This window comes from Marmota marmota, unplaced genomic scaffold (genome assembly GCF_001458135.2).
Source record: "Marmota marmota marmota unplaced genomic scaffold, marMar, whole genome shotgun sequence".
NCBI lineage: Eukaryota > Metazoa > Chordata > Mammalia > Rodentia > Sciuridae > Marmota > Marmota marmota.
Genome location: NW_026000174.1, coordinates 43,808,941 through 43,829,781, shown reverse-complemented (window position 1 = coordinate 43,829,781; position 20,841 = coordinate 43,808,941). Strand labels below are relative to the sequence as shown.

Here is a 20,841-nt window from a genome sequence, read left to right as displayed (position 1 = left end):
AGAGCAAGAGCAAGAGAGAGACAGAGAGCGCGCGTAAGAAAGATAAAGAGCAAGAGAGAAAGAGCAAGAGAGAGGGGGGCCTGGCAGGAGGGAGTTTTTATAGCCCAAATCTAATGGGGCCTCTGGGTCTGCAAGCTGCCTTGTTGGCCCAAGGGGGGGGTTAAGTGTTTAGCCTTGAGCAGGGTTGAATGTTCAGACTTGAGGCAAACAGGTGATAAAGGACCAGATAGAGGGGGGTTTGAGTGCGTGGGCTATCCTGCAGCCAACATCTGTTCAGCCTGCCCTGCAGACAACACAGTTCAGCCTGCTCTGCACCCAACACTTAGTAGCTGGGCCTACAGGCATACACCACCGTGCCCATCCTGTGTAGTTTTTGTTTTGTTTTTCTCTTCGTGATGCTGGGGATCAAAACCAGGGCTTTGCGCATGTTAGGCCAGCCTTTATTATAGATGTGCTACGTTCCCAGCCCAATAGAACAGTTTTTAAAAATCAAATAACTGCTCTAGAACAAGAGTTCTGGAGCCCTGGTTAGGCTAGGCACAGCGGGAAATATAAATGGAGGTGGAAAAAAGCAGTAAGACTACATATAGCCCTTCTACCACAAAATACCCGGAGGGAGGGGCAAGAGGTAAAGTCATGGGTTGGTCTCTTTCACTCCTAGTAGCTGTCAGCATGGGGCACCTGAAGGAAAAAAAAAAAAAAAAACTACCCAGATCAAAGAAGAGAGATGTCCCAGTCTCCTTGGGAGGACATGGCTGCTACAATCACGATGGAACAGGAGTGGAAACGGATTGCCAACTCCTTCAATGCTGGCTGTTACCTACAAAACTCAAGATAACAAAAAGCTTCTTTGATTTGTAAACTTGCACTCATAAATACAATCTCTCAAAATAGAATTCAGTGCATTCTTCAACAAGTCTTGTCAACAGTGATACACAACATCCTTTCCTTTGGAGTCAGTGCTGTTAAATGTACTACATAGCCATTTTCCAAAGCAACGGTACAGTTGAGAACAGGTGTTTGGAGGCAAGTGCTAATACTGCTGCTGTAGGGCGCGCACGTGTTAGGATCTGTGGAGGATCTTACTGAGGATCACATCATAGTAGGGGCAAAACACCATCTTGTTATAGTTGACCAGACGAATGAATTTAACAGCAATTTCCTCCAGCTCTTTCTGGACTGGACCCAGTCCCCCGGGAACTGAGGGCAATGGCTTCTGATGACCCGAGGCAAGGTAGGTTTCCAAGAAGGTCAGGATTCGGGATTCTGTCATGGAAAAGAAAAGGATTACTTGTTTCTCATTGAGGGTGGCTTTGCAATCTTCTGATTATGCTTCAGTTCTTAGCTTAACCATCATCTCTTTGGGGAATTCTTCTCCATTAATCCCCTAGATCAGACACTCAGCACCTTGCATGTCTGAACACTCATCCACGCCCACGTTTTCTCTCCCCCGAGGATGATTGGCTTCCGGAAGACAACAACTGTACTTAACATGTTTATCATTCTCTCCTCAGCACCCAGCACAGGGCCTGGCGTGAGATCTGGCCCCCAGGAGAAGATCAAACCACATTTGCAATGCAAGAACACATGTACAGATGAGTAAACAGAGAAAAGATCTGACATGTTCTGCTCCGAGGAGTAAGCACGCTGAAACCAACCTTAGCCACTGCTGAGATCACACACAAAGGAAAATGAAGCCAGAATTAAGAGTTTGAAAAAGGAAGAGAGCCAGGTGAGATGGCACATGCCTGTAATCCCAGCTACTTGGAAGTTAAAGCATGAAGATCACAAGTTTAAGGCTAGGCTGGGGATATAGTTTAGTGGTAGATAGCTTGTCTAGCATGTGCAAAGCCCTTAGTTCAATCCCAAGTGCAAATGAGGAGTAAGAAGGAGGAGATGAAGATGATGATGATTCTGGTACCACTGACTTATGATCTATTTTTTTCCTACTATACTCACACGAAAGGACCATGAGCTTCTTTCTTTGGAGCTGACAATGGAAGATCACAAAAGTCGTGGACATTTGCAAACTTATTCTACTTGGAGGATAACTTCAGCTAATGCATTTTTTAGCCCTTTTCCCTCTACCAGGCTTTTGCACTTTACTATGCAGCCTTATTGGTCAAACAAGATTTAATCAAGTCATAATTCTTATAGGTTTTATTATAAAAACAATATGGACATTTATACTGAATAAGCCTTTTCAAATGACATATCCCAGCCCTGGGGCAAGACTATCCTCTTTGGTGCAAACAACTTATACTTTCTGAACCCAACTCCACACTGACAGTGAAGCTGCTGCTGACCTGCCCCAGCACTCCTGATCTTGAGGGAGTTTGGTTCTTTAAGGTTCCTGAGCTGGAAGCTTCATCCAGAAGTGCAGCTCCTCTTACCATCCTACCTAGTGGCTGCTTGCGATCCCCACATGTATTAACTGGCTATTAGAAAACCACCAAGATGTGCTTGGCATGGCGGTGCACACTTGCCCCCTCCCAGTGGCTCAGGACTCGTAAGACAGGAGTATCGTGAGTTCAAAGCCAGCCTCAGCAACTTAGCGAGACTCTATCTCAAAAAATAAAAAATAGAAAAGGGCTTGGGAATGGCCCAGTGGTCAAGCACCCATGGGCTCAATCCCCGGTACCAGAAAAACAACACAACAGAGATGGCAGGATGAGAAGCACCTTCCCAGACCTCTTTCCAGACACTTCTCTGCCTTCTACCAAGACCAAGTATAATCATTAACGATCCAAGGGCCCTGCAAGATCCGAAGGAGCTGCCTCCTCAGTGACTCACAGATTAAACTGTCACCAACAAAGGGCTGGGATAAAGTAGGCTTAAAATCTATATATATACATGGGCTGGGGATGTGGCTCAAGCGGTAGCGTGCTCGCCTGGCATGCATGCGGCCCGGGTTCGATCCTCAGCACCACATACAAAGATGTTGTGTCCGCCGAGAACTAAAAAATAAATATTAAAAAATTCTCTCTCTCTCTCTCTTAAAAAAATTCAAAAAAAAAAAAAAAAAACTATATATATACACTGAGGCTTGATCCAAGACGGCGGGCTAGAGGGAGGCTGCAATCTCTGTGCTCAGGGACTTGGGATTCAAGTAGTGGGAATACTGTTTCTCTGCGAGTGATTAGAGGACCCCCAACAGCTGCTCCCACATGGCTGCAGTGCTGTGCAGGACTCCCGGTCACTCTTTCACACAGGATCTTTGGGTGTCCGAGTAGGACCACTGGCATTAGCACCTGTGCAGGACTTTTGGCCACCGACCTGTGCAGGAACTCTGGCGCCACTCCCATGTGGACCCCATTTACCAATGTGAGGCTCCCCCAGTTGCCTCTATCTTGGGGCACTGCAACCCTACATGCTGTAAGCCTGCACCTGGGGACACTGCACGGGATCAGGAGACAGCCACCAGCCACAATACTGCAGGCCACAGGGCTGCATCTCTGAACAGGCTGCTCAACGCATCGCCCAGTCCTACCCGACCCAACACCCCATTGCTGAAAGCAGCTGCCTCCATCATGGGACACCTTCGTAGCCATCTTTGGTTGACTCCCAACTTGGAACACCGGCTGGAGTTTAGGAGTACTATCAAGGTACAGAAAGTCCCCAACTCCCCCCTCTTCCCGGCAGCCGCTAACCCAGCACAGTGCTTGAGGCTATGTGGCCGAAGCTCATAAAACATGAACTGCCCAAGATAAAACAGTCGTGAACTGCCCAAGATAAAACAGCTTTCCGTGACAGGTGCACAGCCCCCAAGACCTCCGGAGAGAAAGGTTCCTGATTGGGAAGTAGAAGAGGGGTGGTGGAGGGGTGAGATACAGTTTAGAGACTAAATTAAAGATTAGGAATTGCGAAGTCTATAGGGGATAAGGAGATAAGACCAGGCGCCCACTTCACATTATCAGGCCCAAGGAGATCCTTGGGGTGCAGTCTCCCATTGGGACAGCAAGTGCTATAAACCATCTCCAGGAGCTCCGCCCCCAAGACTAACTCTCCCCACTAATAACCTTCACCATCCTGAGGGTGGAGACACCAGCAAACAACAGACAACCCCACCGACTGGATGAGAAGGGAAGTTGGAAAGACACTGATCTCCAACAGAAACAACCTTGTATTTTCCTGAGATTTTTTTTTTCTCTCTCTCTCTCTTCTCCCGCCCTCACATCCCCAACATTTGTGAAACCAAGCACTTTCCATAAATTAGGCTACTTAAGACTGGAATGTCTGAATAGTATATTACAGCAGTGGTGTATATTCTTTTATCTCCTATTTTTACATTTTTTTATTTTTCTTAATATTTATGTTTATTTTTTGTACTCTACTGTCTTCCCATTTACTTGTCTTCCCCAAATCACTCTCTCTCTTCTCCTGCTACTAACCATTTTCTTTAGATTTCTCTTTCATGCTAAGATCCAATAACTCTATATCCTCACCTCCTAGCCCCTCAACATCTTTTTTTTTTTTTTTGTAGTTTTTGATTTTTTAGTTGTAGTTGGACACGACACTTTTATTTTATTTTTTTATTTTTATGTGATGCTGAGGATCAAACCCAGGGCCTTGCACATGCTAGACGAGTGCTCTACCACTGAGCCACAACCTCGGCCCCCACACCCAACATCTTATCCTACACCTCACCCCTAGTTCTTTGTCTACCATTCGAAACTATAAACCCTTCTGCAAACCTATTGTTTATATTGTAGATTATAACTGAACTTACCATTTCTGTATATTGTTACAAAACCGTAAATGTCTTTATAGCAGCCAATTGGTTTAAGGTTGTATATTGTTTCTGTTGGGATCTGTTCACATTGTTCTCCCCCATAAAAGAGAAGTACTGGAAGCCTGCAGGGACACTATAAGCCTATAGGGTAAAAACTGTAACGCCTCAGATCCACAGTGCTAGAAGGGAAGACACATGGACAACATGAAAAAACAAGGGAAGAAAGTGCCCCCAACAAACCAAGACATTACATTCTTGTAATGTCAGAAGAAATGTCAGACAGGGAGTTCAGGATGTACATAATTAAAATGTTCTGTGAATTAAAGGATGATATAAGACAGCAAATACAGGCAATAAAAGATCATTTGATAAAGAGCTACATAAGCAAATATAGGAAGCAAAAGATTACATCAATAAGGAGAAAGAGGTTCTGAAAAAAATAATTGCAATGAAAGAAACAATAAACCAAATTAAAAGCTCAAGAGAAAGCATCACCAACAGATTATATCACTTGGAAGACAGGACCTCAGAAAATGAAGTCAAAATATATAATTGGAAAGAATGTTGACCACACAGTAAAGATGGTAAGAAACCGGGGCTGGGGATGTGGCTCAAGTGGTAGCACGCTCACCTGGCATGCGTGCGGCCCGGGTTCGATCCTGAGCACCACATACAAACAAAGATGTTGTGTCCACCGAAAAATAAATAAATAAATATTAAAAAAAAAAAAAAAAAAAAAAAAAGATGGTAAGAAACCATGAGCAGAACATTCAAAAGACCAAATTTAAGAATTACTGGGATAGAGGAACACACAGAGTTCTAAATCAAAGGAATAAACAATCCATCCAATGAAATAATATCAGAAAATTTTCCAAACATGAAGAATGAATTGGAAAACCAAATTCAAGAGACTTACAGGACACCAAATATACAAAATCAAAACAGATCCACACCAAGGTACATTATAAAGAAAATGCCTAACATACAGGATAAAGAGAGAATTTTTAAAGCAACGAGAGAAAAGAATCAGATTACATTTAGGGAGAAATCAATTAGGATATCTGCAGATTTTTCAACCCAGACTAGAAGATCCTGGAACAACATATACCAAGCTCTGAAAGAAATGGATACCAACCAATAATCTTATATACATCAAAATTAAGCTTTAGATTTGATGATGAAATAAAAACCTTCCATGATAAACAAAAGTTAAAAGAATTTACAACTAGAAAGCATGCACTGCAGAACATCCTTGGCAAAATACTCCATGAGGAAGAAATGAAAAATAATAATGAAAATCAGCAAAGGGATGTATTAACAAAAACCCAATCAAAGGAGAAACCAAATCAAGCTGAATAATAAAAATACACAAATATGACTTGGAATACAAATCATGTCTCAATAATAACCCTGAATGTTAATGGCCTAAACTCACCAATCAAAAGACACATACTGGCAGACTGGATTTAAAAAAAAAAAAGGACCCAACAATATGCTGCCTCCAAGAGACTCATCTCATAGAAAAAGACATCCACAGACTGAAAGTGAAAGGTTAGGAAAAAACATACCACTCACATGGACTGCAGAAACAAGCAGGGGTTTCCATCCTCATAGCGAATAAAGTAGACTTCAAGCCAAAGTTAATCAAAAGGGATAAAGATGGACATGTCATACTGCTTAAGGGAACCATACACCAACAAGGCATAACAATTATAAATACATATGCCCCAAACAATGGAGCATCCACGTTCATCAAACAAACTCATCTCAAGTTCAAGAGTCAAATAGACGACAACACAATAATTTTGGGTGACTTTAACACACCTCTTTCACCACTGGATAGATCTTATAAACAAAAGCTAAACAAAAAAACTAAACTACAGAACTCAATGATACAATCAATAACTTAGATTTAACAGATATATATAGAATATTTCATCCTTCAGTGTAGGAATACCCTTTCTTCTCAGCAGCACATGGATCCTGCTCTAAAATAGACCATACATTATGCAACAAAGTAACTCTTAGCAAATACAAAAAATTAGAGATACTACCCTGCATTCTATCAGATCATAATGGAATGAAATTAGAAATCAATGATAAAATAAAAAAATAGAAGCTACTCCAACACCTAGAGATTAAATAATAGGCTACTGAATGAACCATGGGTTGCAAAAGTCATCAAAGATTAAAAAATTCTTAGAGGTAAATGAGAACACTGACACAAAATATCTAAATCTTTAGGACACTATAAAGGCAGTACTAGGAGGAAAGTTCATTGCATGGAGTTCATTTCTTAAAAGAAGAAAAAGTCATCAAATAAATGACTTAACTACATCTCAAAACCCTAGAAAAAGAACAAACCAACACCAAAAGGAGTAAAAGATGGGAAATAATTAAAATCAGAGCTGAAATCAATGTAATTGAAACAAAAGAAACAATTGAAAAAATTGATAAAACAAAAAGTTGGTTCTTTGAAAAAATAAATAAAATTGATAAACCCTTAGCCATGCTAATAAAGAGAAGGAGAGAGAAAATTCAAATTACTAACACCCATGATAAAAAAGGAAATATCACAACAAATACTACAGAAATACAGAAGATAATTATAAATTATCTTGAAAATGTGTACTCCAATAAAACAGAAAATATCAAAGGCATTGACAAATTTCTAGAGTCCTATATTGTGCCCAGTCTGAATCAGGATGATAAACACACAAGTTAAACAGATCAATTTCAAGCAATGAAATAGAAGACGCCATCAGAAGCCTACCAACAAAGAAAATCCCAGGACCAGACATACAGCTGAGTTCTATAAGACCTTCAAAGAAGAACTAATACCAATACTCCTCAAATTATTTCATGAAATAGAAAAAGAGGAATACTTCCCAACTCATTCTATGAGACCAATATCACACTGATTCCAAAACCAGGCAAAGACACATCAAAGAAAGAAAACGTGCAGACCAATAACTCTAATGAACATAGATGAAAAAATTCTCAATAAAATTCTGGAAAATCAAATACAAAAACAGATTTAAAAAGATAGTGTACCATGATCAAGTAGGATTCACCCCAGGAATGCAAGGTTGGTTCAACATACAGAAATCAATAAATATAATTCATCACATCAATAGACTTAAAGATAAGAATCATATGATCATCTCAACAGATGCAGAAAGAGTATTTGACAAAATCCAACAGCCCTTTATGTTCAAAACACTAGAAAAACTAGGGAGAACAGGAAAATATCTCAACATTGTAAAAGCTATCTATACTAAGCCCCAGGCCCACATCATTCTAAATGGAGAAAAATTGAAAGCATTCCCTCTAAAAACTCTGGAACAAGACAGAAATGCCCTCTTTAAACACTTCTGTTCAATATAGTACTTGAAACTCTAGCCAGAGCAATTAGACAGATTAAAGAAATTAAAGGGATACAGATAGGAAAAGAAGAACTCAAACTATCACTATTTGCCAATGACATGATTCTATACTTAGAGGATCCAAAAAACTCCACTAGAAAACTTCTAAAAACCAATAAATAAATTCAGCAAAATAGCAGGATATAAAATCAACATCCATAAATCAAAGACATTTCTGTACATCAGTGACAAATCCTCTGAAAGAGAAACTAGGAGCCATTTACAATAGGCTCAAAAAAAAAAAAAAAACACCTGGGAATCAATTAACGAAGGAGGTTAAAAACCTTTACAATGAAAATTACAGAATGATAAAGAAAGAAATTAAAGAAGACCTTAGAAGATGGAAAGATCCCCCTTGTTCTTGGACAGGCAGAATTAATATTGTCAAAATGACCATACTACCAAAAACACTATACAGATTTAATGCAATTCCAATCAAAATCCCAATGACATTCCTCATAGAGATAGAAAAAAGCAGTCATGAAATTCATCTGGAAAAAATAAAAGACCCAGAATAGCTAATGCAATCCTTAGCCAGAAGAGTGAAGTAGGTGGCATCACTATACCAGAACTTAAACTATACTACAGAGCAATAGTAACAAAAACATCATGATATTGGCACCAAAATAGACTTGTAGACCATGGTACAGAATAGAGAACACAGAGACAAACCCACATAAATAGGGTTATCTCATATTAGACAAAGGCACCAAAAACATACATTAGAGAAAGGATAGCCTCTTCAACAAATGGTGCCAGGAAAACTGGAACTCCATATGCAACAAAATGAAATTAAGCATGTATCTCTCACCATGCACAAAACTCAAAGTGGATCAAGGACCTAGGAATTAAACTAGAGACACTGTGTCTTACAGAAGAAAAAGTAGGCCCAAATCCTCATCATGTCAGGTTAGGTCCTGACTTCCTTATTAAGACTCCTATAGCACAAGAAATAAAACCAAGAATCAATAAATTGGATGGATTTAAACTAAAAAGCTTCTTCTCAGCAAAAGAAACAATTAGTGAGGTAAACAGAGAACCTAAGAATGGGAGCAAATTTTTACCACACGCACATTAGATAGAGCACTAATCTGAGCACTAATCTCTAGGATATATAAAGAACTCAAAAATCTTCACACCAAAAAAACAAATAACCCAATCAATAAATGGGCCAAGGACCTGAACAGACACTTCTCAGAAGATGATATACATTTGATCAACAAATATTTGAAAAAATGTTAAACATAGCTAGCAATAAGAGAAATTCAAATCAAAACCACTCTAAGATTTCATCTTACTCCAGTCAGAATGGCAGCTATCAAGAATACAAACAACAATAAGTGTTGGTGAGGATGTGGGGGAAAAGGCACACTCATACATTGCTGGTGGGATTGCAAATTGGTGCAACCAATCTGGAAAATAGTATGGCGATTCCTTGGAAAACTTGGAATGGAACCACCATTTGACCCAGCTATTCCACTCCTCGACTTATACCCAAAGGACTTGAAACTGCATACTACAGGGACACGGCCACATCAACGTTTATAGCAGCACGATTCACAATAGCTAAATTGTGGAACCAATCTAGATGCCCTTCAGTAGATGAATGGATAAAGAAACTGTGGTATATATACACAATGGAATATTACTCAGCATTAAGAGAATAAAATCATGGGATTTGCAGGTAAATGGCTGGAATTGAAGAATATTATGCTAAGTGTAACAAGCCAATTCCAAAAAATCAAATGACAAATGTTTTCTCTGAAATGAGGATGCTGATCCATAATGGGGATGTAGGGGAGCATGGGAGGAATGAAGGAACTTTAGATAGGGCAAAGGGGAGAGAGGGGAAGAGAGGAGGCCGGGGGTAGGAAAGATGGTGGAATGAGATGGACATCATTACCTTAAGTACATGTATGCAGACATGAATGGTGTGACTCTACTTTATGTATAACCAGAGACATGAAATATTTGTTCTATATGTGTACTGTGAATTGAAATGCATTCTGCTGTTATTAACATAAAACAAATTAGAATAAATTTAAAAAAAAAATATACATTGTCCATATAATTCTTTTTTCACACAAAATACTACTTAATAAAAAGTCATAGTTTTTTGTTTGTTTGTTCGGTCTTGGGGATTTAACCCAGGGGCAATTTACCACTAAGCCACATCCATAGTTCTTTTTAATTTTTTTATTTTGAGACAGGGTCTCACTGAAAACTGGAACTCCATATGCAACAAAATGAAATTAAGCATGTATCTCTCACCATGCACAAAACTCAACTCAAAGTGGATCAAGGACCTAGGAATTAAACTAGAGACCCTGTGTCTCTATCTTCCTGACTCAGCCTCTCACGTTGCTGGGATTACAGGCAAATGCCACCAGCCCAGCTAAAAAGTCATAGTTTTTAGAGCAGTCCCATATCTGAAATATAACCACAGACCATTCAGCTTCTGACTGATACCTGCTAATTTTCCATTATTTATTTGTTTAACACTTGTTCTCAAAGAATTTGAAGGGCTTCAAAATTAATTCAATCTCAATTTTAAATGTTGAACACTGTATTCCTTGATCAACCAGAATATAATTTTTCTCTTTTTTCTTTCTTTCTTTTTTTTTTTTTTTTTGGTGGTGCTGGGGATTGAACGGAAGGCCTTGTGCATGCAAGACAAACACTCTACCAACTGAGCTATATCCCCAGCTCCAGAATAGAATTTTTCTCTACCAAGCTTTATTAATTGACAAGTTATATATAGCATACAACATGTTTTGATACATGTATATACTATGAAATAATTAAATTAAGCTAAATAATAGAGAATTCTTCATAGTACCACTGCTATTATGATAAAATTAGCTAATATTGATTTTTTTTCTTTTTATTTTTTTGGTAATACTGGGGACTGGACCCAGGGCCTCCCTGACGCTCAGCAAGCACCACTAAGCCACATCCCCGTCCCTTTTGTTATTTTATTTTGAGATGAGGACTGGCTATGTTGCCCAGGCTGGCCTTGAACCTCTGGGTTCCAGCCATCTTCCTGTCTCAGTCTCCTGGGACTATAGGCACACAACACTATGCCTAGCTAATATTTAATAATATTTTAATAGTATTTTTATTTTTAATTTTTACATCAAAGTTTTAATTTTTTAGCTATTTCAATTATTGCATTATTTACTGAGTACTTACCATGTGCTGCCAGGCGTGAGGGCAAGCACCTGACATATCTACCTTCTCACAGGTGGTCCTGTCAGTAAACTGGGCAGGTGGTTGGTATGATCCGCTTTTTTAAAGTTCCTTGCCATGCCACACAATAAGTGCTGGAGCAGAACTCTGAACCACGTTTTGAGATTCCAAAGTCCATACCCTCAGGACAATGATGGCTGTGCAGTCACTTGCCATCTTTGAAATCACCCTGATCACAATGGTGATGAATCACACTCCATCCTTACCTGCAGCACTCATTATCCCATAAAACCCTCTCAGATTTCTTCAGAGGGGCCTTCCCCTAACCCCCTGCTGCATGCCTTCCCTCAAACGTACCCATGATTCTGCGAATAGGGTCATCAGGACTGGCCACAGCCAGGATCTGGCCTTTGAGCGCGGTCTCTTTCTCCGTGGAAAAGGGGGAGGACCCACACAGCGAGAGGCAGCTGCTCACCTCCAGGCACACTTTCTCCCCAATCGTAGTCAGGGCATCCTCCAAATGGAAGGAACTGAGCAGAGAAGAGAAAGGAAGACAGGAAGAAGCAACCCATGGATACAGTGCTCCAGCTCCATCAGCCCTGCCTGGCAAGGGTGACACCACCAAGGAGCAGATTGATGTGTTAAGGGGGAATCTGTGGCTGTCTCTCTTGCTCCTTACCACTCAAGCTGTGCACACCAACTGCAAAGGACTTTCCTTCCTTCCACTAGAAAGGACTGCGAGGAGGGGATGGGCTCAGACTATCCCAAGACAAATAACCCAAAGCACAAGTTCTTGCTAGCATCTCTGAGGTGAAATAAGCCTGGAACTGACTTATAAATATTCTGAAACACCTCTGGAGGAATACACAATACCAGGAAATTGGTAGTCATGGAATGGGAATGGATATCCTTTTATACCTTTTGAGTTTTGAAACATTGAGTGCATTAACTTTTTTTAATATTTATTTTTTTAATTGTAGTTGGACACAATACCTTTATTTTATTTATTTATGTGGTGCTGAGGATCAAACCCAGGGCCTCGCATATGCTAAGTGAGCACTCTACCGCTGAACCACAACCCCAGCCCAACTTTTTTCTTTTAGTGGTCCTGGGGATGAAACCCAGGGCCTCAGGCTAGCACTCTACCACTGAGTTACATCCCCAACACATTAACTATTTTTTTTTTTAATTTTTAGTTGTAGATGAACATATACCTTTATTTCATTTTCTTTTTATATTTTTATGTGGTGCTAAGGATCAAACCCAGTGCCTCTCACATGCTAGACAAGTATTCTACCACATAGCAACACCCCCAGCCCCACATTAACTATTTTTAAAAGAAAAAAAATAAAATAAGCACCTTGATTCCTTGGGGCCCTAAGACTCTCCTAGAGAACCTCTGGGAACCAGATGGTCATTTAACTTTGAGCTATTTTAACAAAAGCTATCATTTTTTGAGCTTACTCTATTAGAAATTAAGGTTTGCTCTGGATCTAGACCCTCTGTACAGTAGAACTACTGGGGAGTGAGAGAGCAAGCCTTGGGCTTCACTGCCTCCATCATCTCAACTCCTTGCCAGATCCCTGACTGCCAGGGTGGATAGGGAGTACAGGGCCGGACTCCCCAAAAGCACTGGAAGGGCCCTTCATCGTTAGTTTTGCAGAGCAGTTCTACTGGCAGGGGACCTAGCTGACAGCCTCTGGCTACACCTGGGCAAGGGACTTGGGCTAGGCTTCAGTTGAACAGCCAACCCCTAGTCACAACACGAAGAAGCATCCAGATGGCACTGAACACACCCATCCTCTGTGCAAGTGCCACAATAAAATCCCTCCATTTTGTAAGGATAAGAATGCCCCTGGGTGCTTCTTTGGAAGAATCCTCTGAATTGGGCCTTGTCAGATACGGGGTTTACTCAGAACCATTCAAAATGTTTCATATGCTGTAAGTCATCTAACAGGGCTTCACCGCAGGAGTACTCGCTGAATGAATCCTGTAAGCCCACAGTTGTGAATTCTGCTGGGCAATAAAATGACACGCTCATACTTAGCACAGGACACCTGTCAGGAATGTTCAAAGAGCAGAAAAGTCCATCTCACCTGTACCTCTGGAGTAATCATCTTGTTTCTTCTAATGACCTCTCTCTTCTAAGAGCTCCAGCTGGGGCAGCTGACTGTCCTGGGGACTGGGTTGTTGTTGGTCTCTAAGTCTGGTGTTTTTTTTTTGGCTGGGGGTTGAACACAAGGCCTCGGACACACTAAGCCAGTGCAGTACACTGAACTACACAGTCCCAGGGCTGCGTTTTTACTGCTAGCTGGTTGTGAAAGCAACTCAGTGTGCAGCAGATAGTACTTTTTTAATGGAGTAAGAATTGGGTAGAAACTATTAGGATACATCAAACATAACTGGGTTAAGTTCCATCTTTGTGAGGTTTTAATTTCAGTTACATATGTATGTAAGTCATAATGGAAAATGAATTTTTTACTGTGGGTCCTAATCACAAATATCTGAAAACCACTAACCCAGAGCCTTGTTATATATACCTAAACATCTGACCCTATTGCCCGAATTAACTCTCCTGCGCTCTCACCGGGTGAGCAGTCAGGGGAGCAGGGTCTCTTCTCAGCTCCTTGAGGGCCTGACACTGGGAGGCCCTACTCTGATCTGCTCTCTGCCCCCAATCCCATCCATCCACTAAAGGTCTTCCCCACAGTTCCCAGCCACTTACGGCAGATGCATATCAGTTAGCAGAATCTTCACAATCATCTTGAGTTTCTCAGCAGAGTTGGCCTGGCTAGAAATTCCAGGGGCTGCCATGTTGAACGTGACTAGCAGCACAGCTCCCAGGATGGTCAGCTGCTCTAGCTGGAGCTGGAGCTCCTGGAAGCGTGGATGGTCCATCAAAACCGTCTGTAATGAACACAAGAGAAGTCACTGCTGAGCTGAAATTTGTGCTGGCCAGCAGAGGGCGATGAAGCCACATAGCCTCCCACCCACCTCCACAGCTTCCTCAGGATTACCTAGTCATCTCAGAGCTACAGGGCAGCTGTGAGTGAACTGTCCTTCCACTCCAGTGCCCCTTTCCCCTGAGGAAGTCTGTAGTAGCACAGCACACTCCTGAAAAGCCTGAGACAGATCGGGGTGGAAATCCAGACTGTGTCACTTCACAGCAGCACAACCTGACAAATTTCCTCAACTCTCTCGGGCCTATGCAAAATGGGGAGTCCTACTTTACAGGACTGTTTGAATGATGAAAAAACATGCACATCAAGTGGGTGGCAGAGCCAGCACTTAACACAGAAGAATCATAGCACTAGAAAGGACAGAGGAACAACCAACTCCTCCCAGTTTGTCTAGGACTGTCCCAGTTCTAAAAAGGAAACTCCCAAGTCTAGCGAGTCCCCCACAAACCTGGACAGCCTCCCTGCAGCCTAACAAAGGGGAGGAGTTCCTTGAGGGCAGAGCCCTGGACGGCTCAGTATCTAGCTCAAAGGAGGCTCTGGAGAACTAGGAAGTGAATGAAGAATAAGAAACAGCGAACAGAGCAGGACTGACAGATCACAGCCTCCTGGAAAGCAGTCAATGAGTGAATTACCATGACCGCTTCTCCTGTGTGAGAGACAGCTCTCGTCCCACCATGCCAAAGACCTGTGTGGGGTACAAGAAAGAGCAGCAGAAAGGCTGAGCTGCTCTAGTTTCAGACCCCAGTTCCTACAGGCTGGCTAATCAAATGCACTTTAAGGACTGATGTGGCTATGAAATAGTGAGGTTGTCAAATCAAGACATTAACTATTTGGGGTCAGAGCCCAAACTTCTTCTCAAAACGAAAAACTACCTCTGAAGATTGGACATGCCCAGTTCTTAAACAGATTGGTTCCAATGACTTGTCAGCCTTTTTAGCCCACTGTGCTACACAGCAGTGAGTGCACTTGGCTTTGTGGTCTCTCAACAATGTATATACTTGAGTTTAGAGTGAAAAAGATTTTCAGGGATCCAAAAAAAAAAAAAAAAAAAAAAAACAAAATGGCCTGGGGATATAGCTCANAAAAAGTCAAAGGACAAAGGCAAATTGCAAAGCAAAAAACGAAAAAAAAAAAAAAAAAAAAAGAGAGAGAGAGAGAGAGAGAGAGAGGGAGAGGGCACACATCAAATTAGCCATTTAAAGACAAAATGAGGGAATCCCATGCTAGTCATCCCCTTAAATGACTGCTGTTGTTAGAAGCACTGGACATTGCTCAGCACAGAAGGGAAAGAAGTTTCTTTAGATAAAGCTGTAATGCAACACCACTGGTGTGATTTTGATCAAGATGAGTAAAAACAGGATAAAAATTCAGCAGCACAAACCGAAAGCATCGTACCTTGCTGGTGGGATTGTAAAATGATGCAGCTGCTTGAGGAAAGTTTGGTAGATCCTCAAAATGTTAAGATTAGACTCACCCAGTAATTCCAATCCTAAATATGTAACCAAGAGAATTGAAAGTGTATTCCACACAAAATGTTATATAAACGTTCACAAAAGCATAATTCAAAATAATAAAGTGGAACTGAAATATGCACCAACTGAGGAATAATAAACAAATGTGGTCTATCCACATAGCAGAAATATTATTCAGCCTTAAACAAGAAGGAAATGCTGACACATGCCGCAACACAGATGAACCTTGGCATTAAACAAAATAAGCTAGGCACAAAAGGACTAATAGTGTGTGGTTCCACTTTATATAAAGTATCAAGAGTGGTCAAATTTATAGGTTCACAGTAGAATGTTGGGTGTTAGGAGCAGCGTGATTGGAGAACTACTGTTTGATGGTAGAAAGATTTTTTTTTTTAATATTTTTAGTTGTAAATGGATCTTTTATTTATTTATTTATATGTGGTGCTGAGGATTGAACCCAGGATCTCACACATGCCAGGCAAGTGTTCTACCACTGAGCCACAACCCCAACCTTAATGGTAAAAAGTTTTATAGTTTGGGAAAATGTTCTGGAGACAGATGATAATAATGGCTATACAACATTATGAACATACTGAATTCCACTGAACTGTTCACTTAGAAATGGTTAAAATGGTAACTATATGGAATGTACATTTTACTGCCATAAAAAAATACAGTGGAGGGGCTGGGGTTATGGCTCAGCCTTGGTTAGAGCATTTGCCTTGCATATTGAACCCGAGGCTCTGGGTTCAATCCTCAGCACCACATAAAAATAAATAAATAAAATAAAGATGTTATGTCCATCTACAACTAAAAAAAAAAAAAAATTACAAACAAAAACAAAAGGAAAACAAAAACAAAGGAAGCCAGGCATGGAGGTGTAGGCACGTAATCCCAGCAACTCAGGAGGCTAAGGCAGGAGGATTGCAAGTTCGAGGCTGGCCTTGGCAATTTAGTGAGGCCCTGAGCAACTCAACAAGACCCTGTCATAAAATAAAAAGTAAAAAGGGCTGGGAATGTAGCTCATTGGTAAAGGGCCCTCGGGTTCAATCTCCAATACCAAAATTTAAAATATAAAAGGAATGAAGTACTGATATATGCTACAACATGGGTAAATATTATGTATCATGAAAGAAGCCAGGCACAGTAGACCACTACTGTATATTTCCATTTATGTGAAATTTCTAGAATAGGCAAATCCCTAGAGACAGAAAGCAGGGATTAGAGGGAAGGGAAAGGGAATGGACTACAATGGGTATGGTGTTTCTTTTTGGGGGAAAGAAATGATCTAAGTTAAATAGCGGTGATGACTGTGTAACTGCAAATATACTTAAAACCACTGAGTTGTATGCTTTAAGAGAGAACTTGGGGTATATGAATTATATCAAAATAATGCTATTCTTCTTAAAAAGCTCAGCTGCACAAAAAGAAGTATGAGCAATTAGATTATCCAGGAGCACCTACTTCAGGGAAAGGTCTATGGAGGTGGTCCCATTTCAGAAGCTTCAAGTATGCATAATTCTGGACAGCGACAGGGCTCAGCATGGGAGCGTCCCCTGAGCCAGCAGCTCCTCCCCCAGCTGGCAGGGCATGTTTGTACTTCTGAGCCATAAGTTCATCTGAGGCTTCTTCTAACCACTGGGTGACAAAGTCCAGGGAATCTGTGAAAAACAAAGCCACAAACATTACTATAACACTAGCAGGGATGCTTCTCATTATTACTTTAGGGAAGATGACCCTGGCAGTGTGAGATTACAGTGTAGACTGAACTTTGGGATCAAATAGAACTTAGTCCAAATCACAGATTATCTGTTACTAGCAAAATGATCTCAGGTAAGTCATCATCTGTCTGAATATCAGAGTCCTGAATAAAGAAATTCACCACATCCACCTCCCAGGTTGTGATACCATGCCAAGCCAGGCCTTGCCACCTGCCAGGTGTTTAGCTAACCCTTCTCCTCTCCTGTCCTACAGGAGATGTGGCTGAAAGCGCTAATGACTCGAGATCCATGAGATGGCAAATTTCTTGCCCAAAGACAGCTGGGCCAAGACACCAGCAGAAGTCAACTATTAACATATCCTCTACATCACAAAGGGCTTCTTCTTCATCTAGGTCTTACTCTCAAATCAATCTGGTTTGCTTGGGACCTCATCATGTTTGATGTGTATGTAATTCTGTGCAGGGAACACTGTCGGGGGATCCTCATCGGGCTTTCATCAGCCATCATGCTCCCCTGGCTTTTCTGAGCTGAATAATTTAGCAAGCAGGTACCCTAAGGGATGCAGAATTTTTTTTTTTTTTTTTTTGGAAATTAATTTTTCTTCCCATAGGATTATTTTCTCCCCAGTACATTTTCCCTACTAACTTAGGTGGGTAAGCCCAAATTCTTGAGAGAGAGAGAGAGAGAGAATGAATTTTTTTTAATATTTATTTTTTAGTTATCGGCGGGCACAGCATCTTTGCTTGTATGTGGTGCTGAGGATTGAACCCGGGCCGCACGCATGCCAGGCGAGCGCGCTACCGCTTGAGCCACATCCTCAGCCAGGGATGCAGAAATTTTGAACATGAGGATCTTGTCCACATTATGACAAAAAAAAAAAAAATGCAGCTGTGAAGTCCTGGAGGTATTGCAGTTCTGCCAATAGGGGTCTCCTATCGACCAAGTGGGCAGCCGAGGTCATATCAATAGCCCTGCTGCAGGAGGATGTGCCTCTCTTCTCTGCCAGTACACTGATTCCCCAGAGCTCTCTCTCAGTTCTGACTCCTGGGTCATCTGGCCTCACTCTGCTGTTAGCCTTCTACAGACAGCATTCTCTGTGTCTCACAAGCTCTGGAAATCCTGCACTGTACATATGGACAGTACAGACTTGAACTGATGGATTACAGCAGTGCTCCCATATCCACAGTGAGTCCTGCTGCACTTTGGCTTCTGGGACCTGGTTCTAACACTAGGCACTTCAGTTTGTCAAACTGCAACCCTGGGTGCCTCCCAGTGTAAGAGCTTCTTCTGTGACTACTTTACTCTGCTCTTTCTTGACTCCTCCTGGCTCTCAGCATCCCTCAGACTTCTCTGTCTGGATTAAATGACTCAACTGGTAACGGAACTGTCTTGACTAATCTGGTCAGGCAGCACCCTCTAGACAGATAGGGCCGTTTTTATTTGTCACCAGTAAAGCTGGAGACCCAACAGGATTCATAAGAAACTGGATCTGAAGACTGAAATTTACCCAGAATATCAGCTACTGATACAGAGACCAAAGAAAGCATACTAGAAATGAAACAGTTTTAGATTCTGTAGTCATCTGTTTTTCTGCATTCATCTGAGAGGCTCATAAAAATGAGATTTTTCCTGTGTATGAAACCAGAAAATTATACACATAAGGCAGAAACAAAGTCAAATTTCCTGCCTTACCTCACAGGGAGGGAAGAAAGTGAATGAACATTCACAAGAAGTTTGTCATGGTTTCAAAGTCAAGACCAAGAATATCATTTACCTCAAACTGGTATTTTCATAAAAAAAAAAAATTTAATTTAGGATATCGTCATTCTTTTTCCTTTCCTATTCTTATATCCTACCACACTGCTCTAGCTTGTCAATTAAGTCTTCTTTTCAATGCTTAATTCTAGATGTAGCCCCAATATCTTGTGCTTTTACTTCTTCATTAGAATTTTTTTTAAATATTTTTTTAGGGCTGGGGTTGTGGCTCAGCGATAGAGCGCTCATCTAGCATATGCCAGGCCCTGGGTTCGATCCTCAGCACGACATAAAAATAAACAAATAAAATAAAGATATTGGAAAAAAAAAACTTTTTTTAGTTGTAGGTGGACACAATACCTTTATTTTATTTTTATGTGGATCAAACCCAGTGCCCTCCACATGGAAGGCAAGCACTTAACCACTGAGCCACAATCCCAGTCCCAAATTAGAATATTTTCATAATTTTAGTTTTGTTTTGAAAACAATGTTATATAACAAAAGAAACAAGTATGAAGACATGAATGGTGTGAATATACTTTGTATACAACCAGAGATATGAAAAATTGTGCTCTATATGTGTGATATGAACTATGATGCATTCTGCTGTCATATACAAAAATTAGAATAAAAAATAAAATAAAAATTCTAACAGGGGACTGTTTTAATTGTGGCAAACCTGGACACATGGCCAGAGATTGCAAGCAGCAACCGGGACAAAAAAACAAGCAAGGAATGTGTCTGCGTTCTCAGAGAGGATGGCACTGGGCTATTGAACATAAATTGCTGACTGCCGTGCATGGTCTGTCCTTGCTTCTCCCTTTGGTAAAAGGGAGGTAGGTCCAGCCCTGGCCCCATCAAATAATGGAGGCCCTGTCAGTCAATCTGGAGCAGCCATTCACTCCAGCCCACTCTCTGGTCTCTACATTCCAGGCCATTACCAGCCATGACTGGAATCGCAGGCCTGGACCTCAGCACCCCCACAAACCCCCACCCCCGCAAAAAACAATATTGTTATACAACAAGTTACAGCAACTAAAAGGAAAATCAAAAACGAATCACCAACAATGAAAAAGCAACACAAAGCATTGAACATACTCGGCTGTTTCTCCAAAAGCTCTTGAAATTTCTTCCTCTCATACTCAACCGACTGCTGCATGAGATGTGGCCGAATGCTTGTGATAGCAAAATTCGCCATGTCTACTTTCATTAGATCTAACACAGAAAAAATTGCCCTGAAAGAGAATAGATAAAAGAATTCAAAACCAGACACCTGTAAAGTATAAACACTTTAAAGAAACAGAGGTGAGCCGGGAGCACACCTGTAATTCCAGTGACTAAGGAGGCAAAGACAGGAGGATCCCAAATTCAAGGCCAGCCTCAGCAACTTAGAAAGTCCCTAAAAAACTTTGCGAGACCCTGTCTCAAAATAAAAAATAAAAAGTTCTGTGGATGTGGCTCAATGGTTAATCCCCTCTGGGTTCAATGTTTGGTACCAGAAAAAGAAAGGACAGCAAGAAAAGTTTAGAAAATCATGAGAAAAGTAAATTAAGAAAAACAAATTTAGAAAACACAAATATAAATAAT

General features: G+C 40.9%; 1 protein-coding gene across 1 annotated transcript in view; it reads right to left on the bottom strand.

The window, feature by feature from the left end:
* Positions 1-389: 389 nt before the first annotated feature.
* Positions 390-20,841, bottom strand: part of Tcp11l1 (t-complex 11 like 1) — a 40,985-nt gene continuing 20,533 nt past the window's right edge. Inside the window, exons 5-9 of the mRNA XM_015477744.2 lie at positions 20,353-20,489; positions 17,243-17,439; positions 14,072-14,253; positions 11,704-11,876; positions 390-1,266 (exon numbers count right to left, since the gene is read on the bottom strand). Coding sequence (XP_015333230.1) covers positions 1,064-1,266; positions 11,704-11,876; positions 14,072-14,253; positions 17,243-17,439; positions 20,353-20,489 — 892 coding nt within the window. The 3' untranslated portion in view covers positions 390-1,063. The remainder of the gene's footprint in view (positions 1,267-11,703; positions 11,877-14,071; positions 14,254-17,242; positions 17,440-20,352; positions 20,490-20,841) is intronic.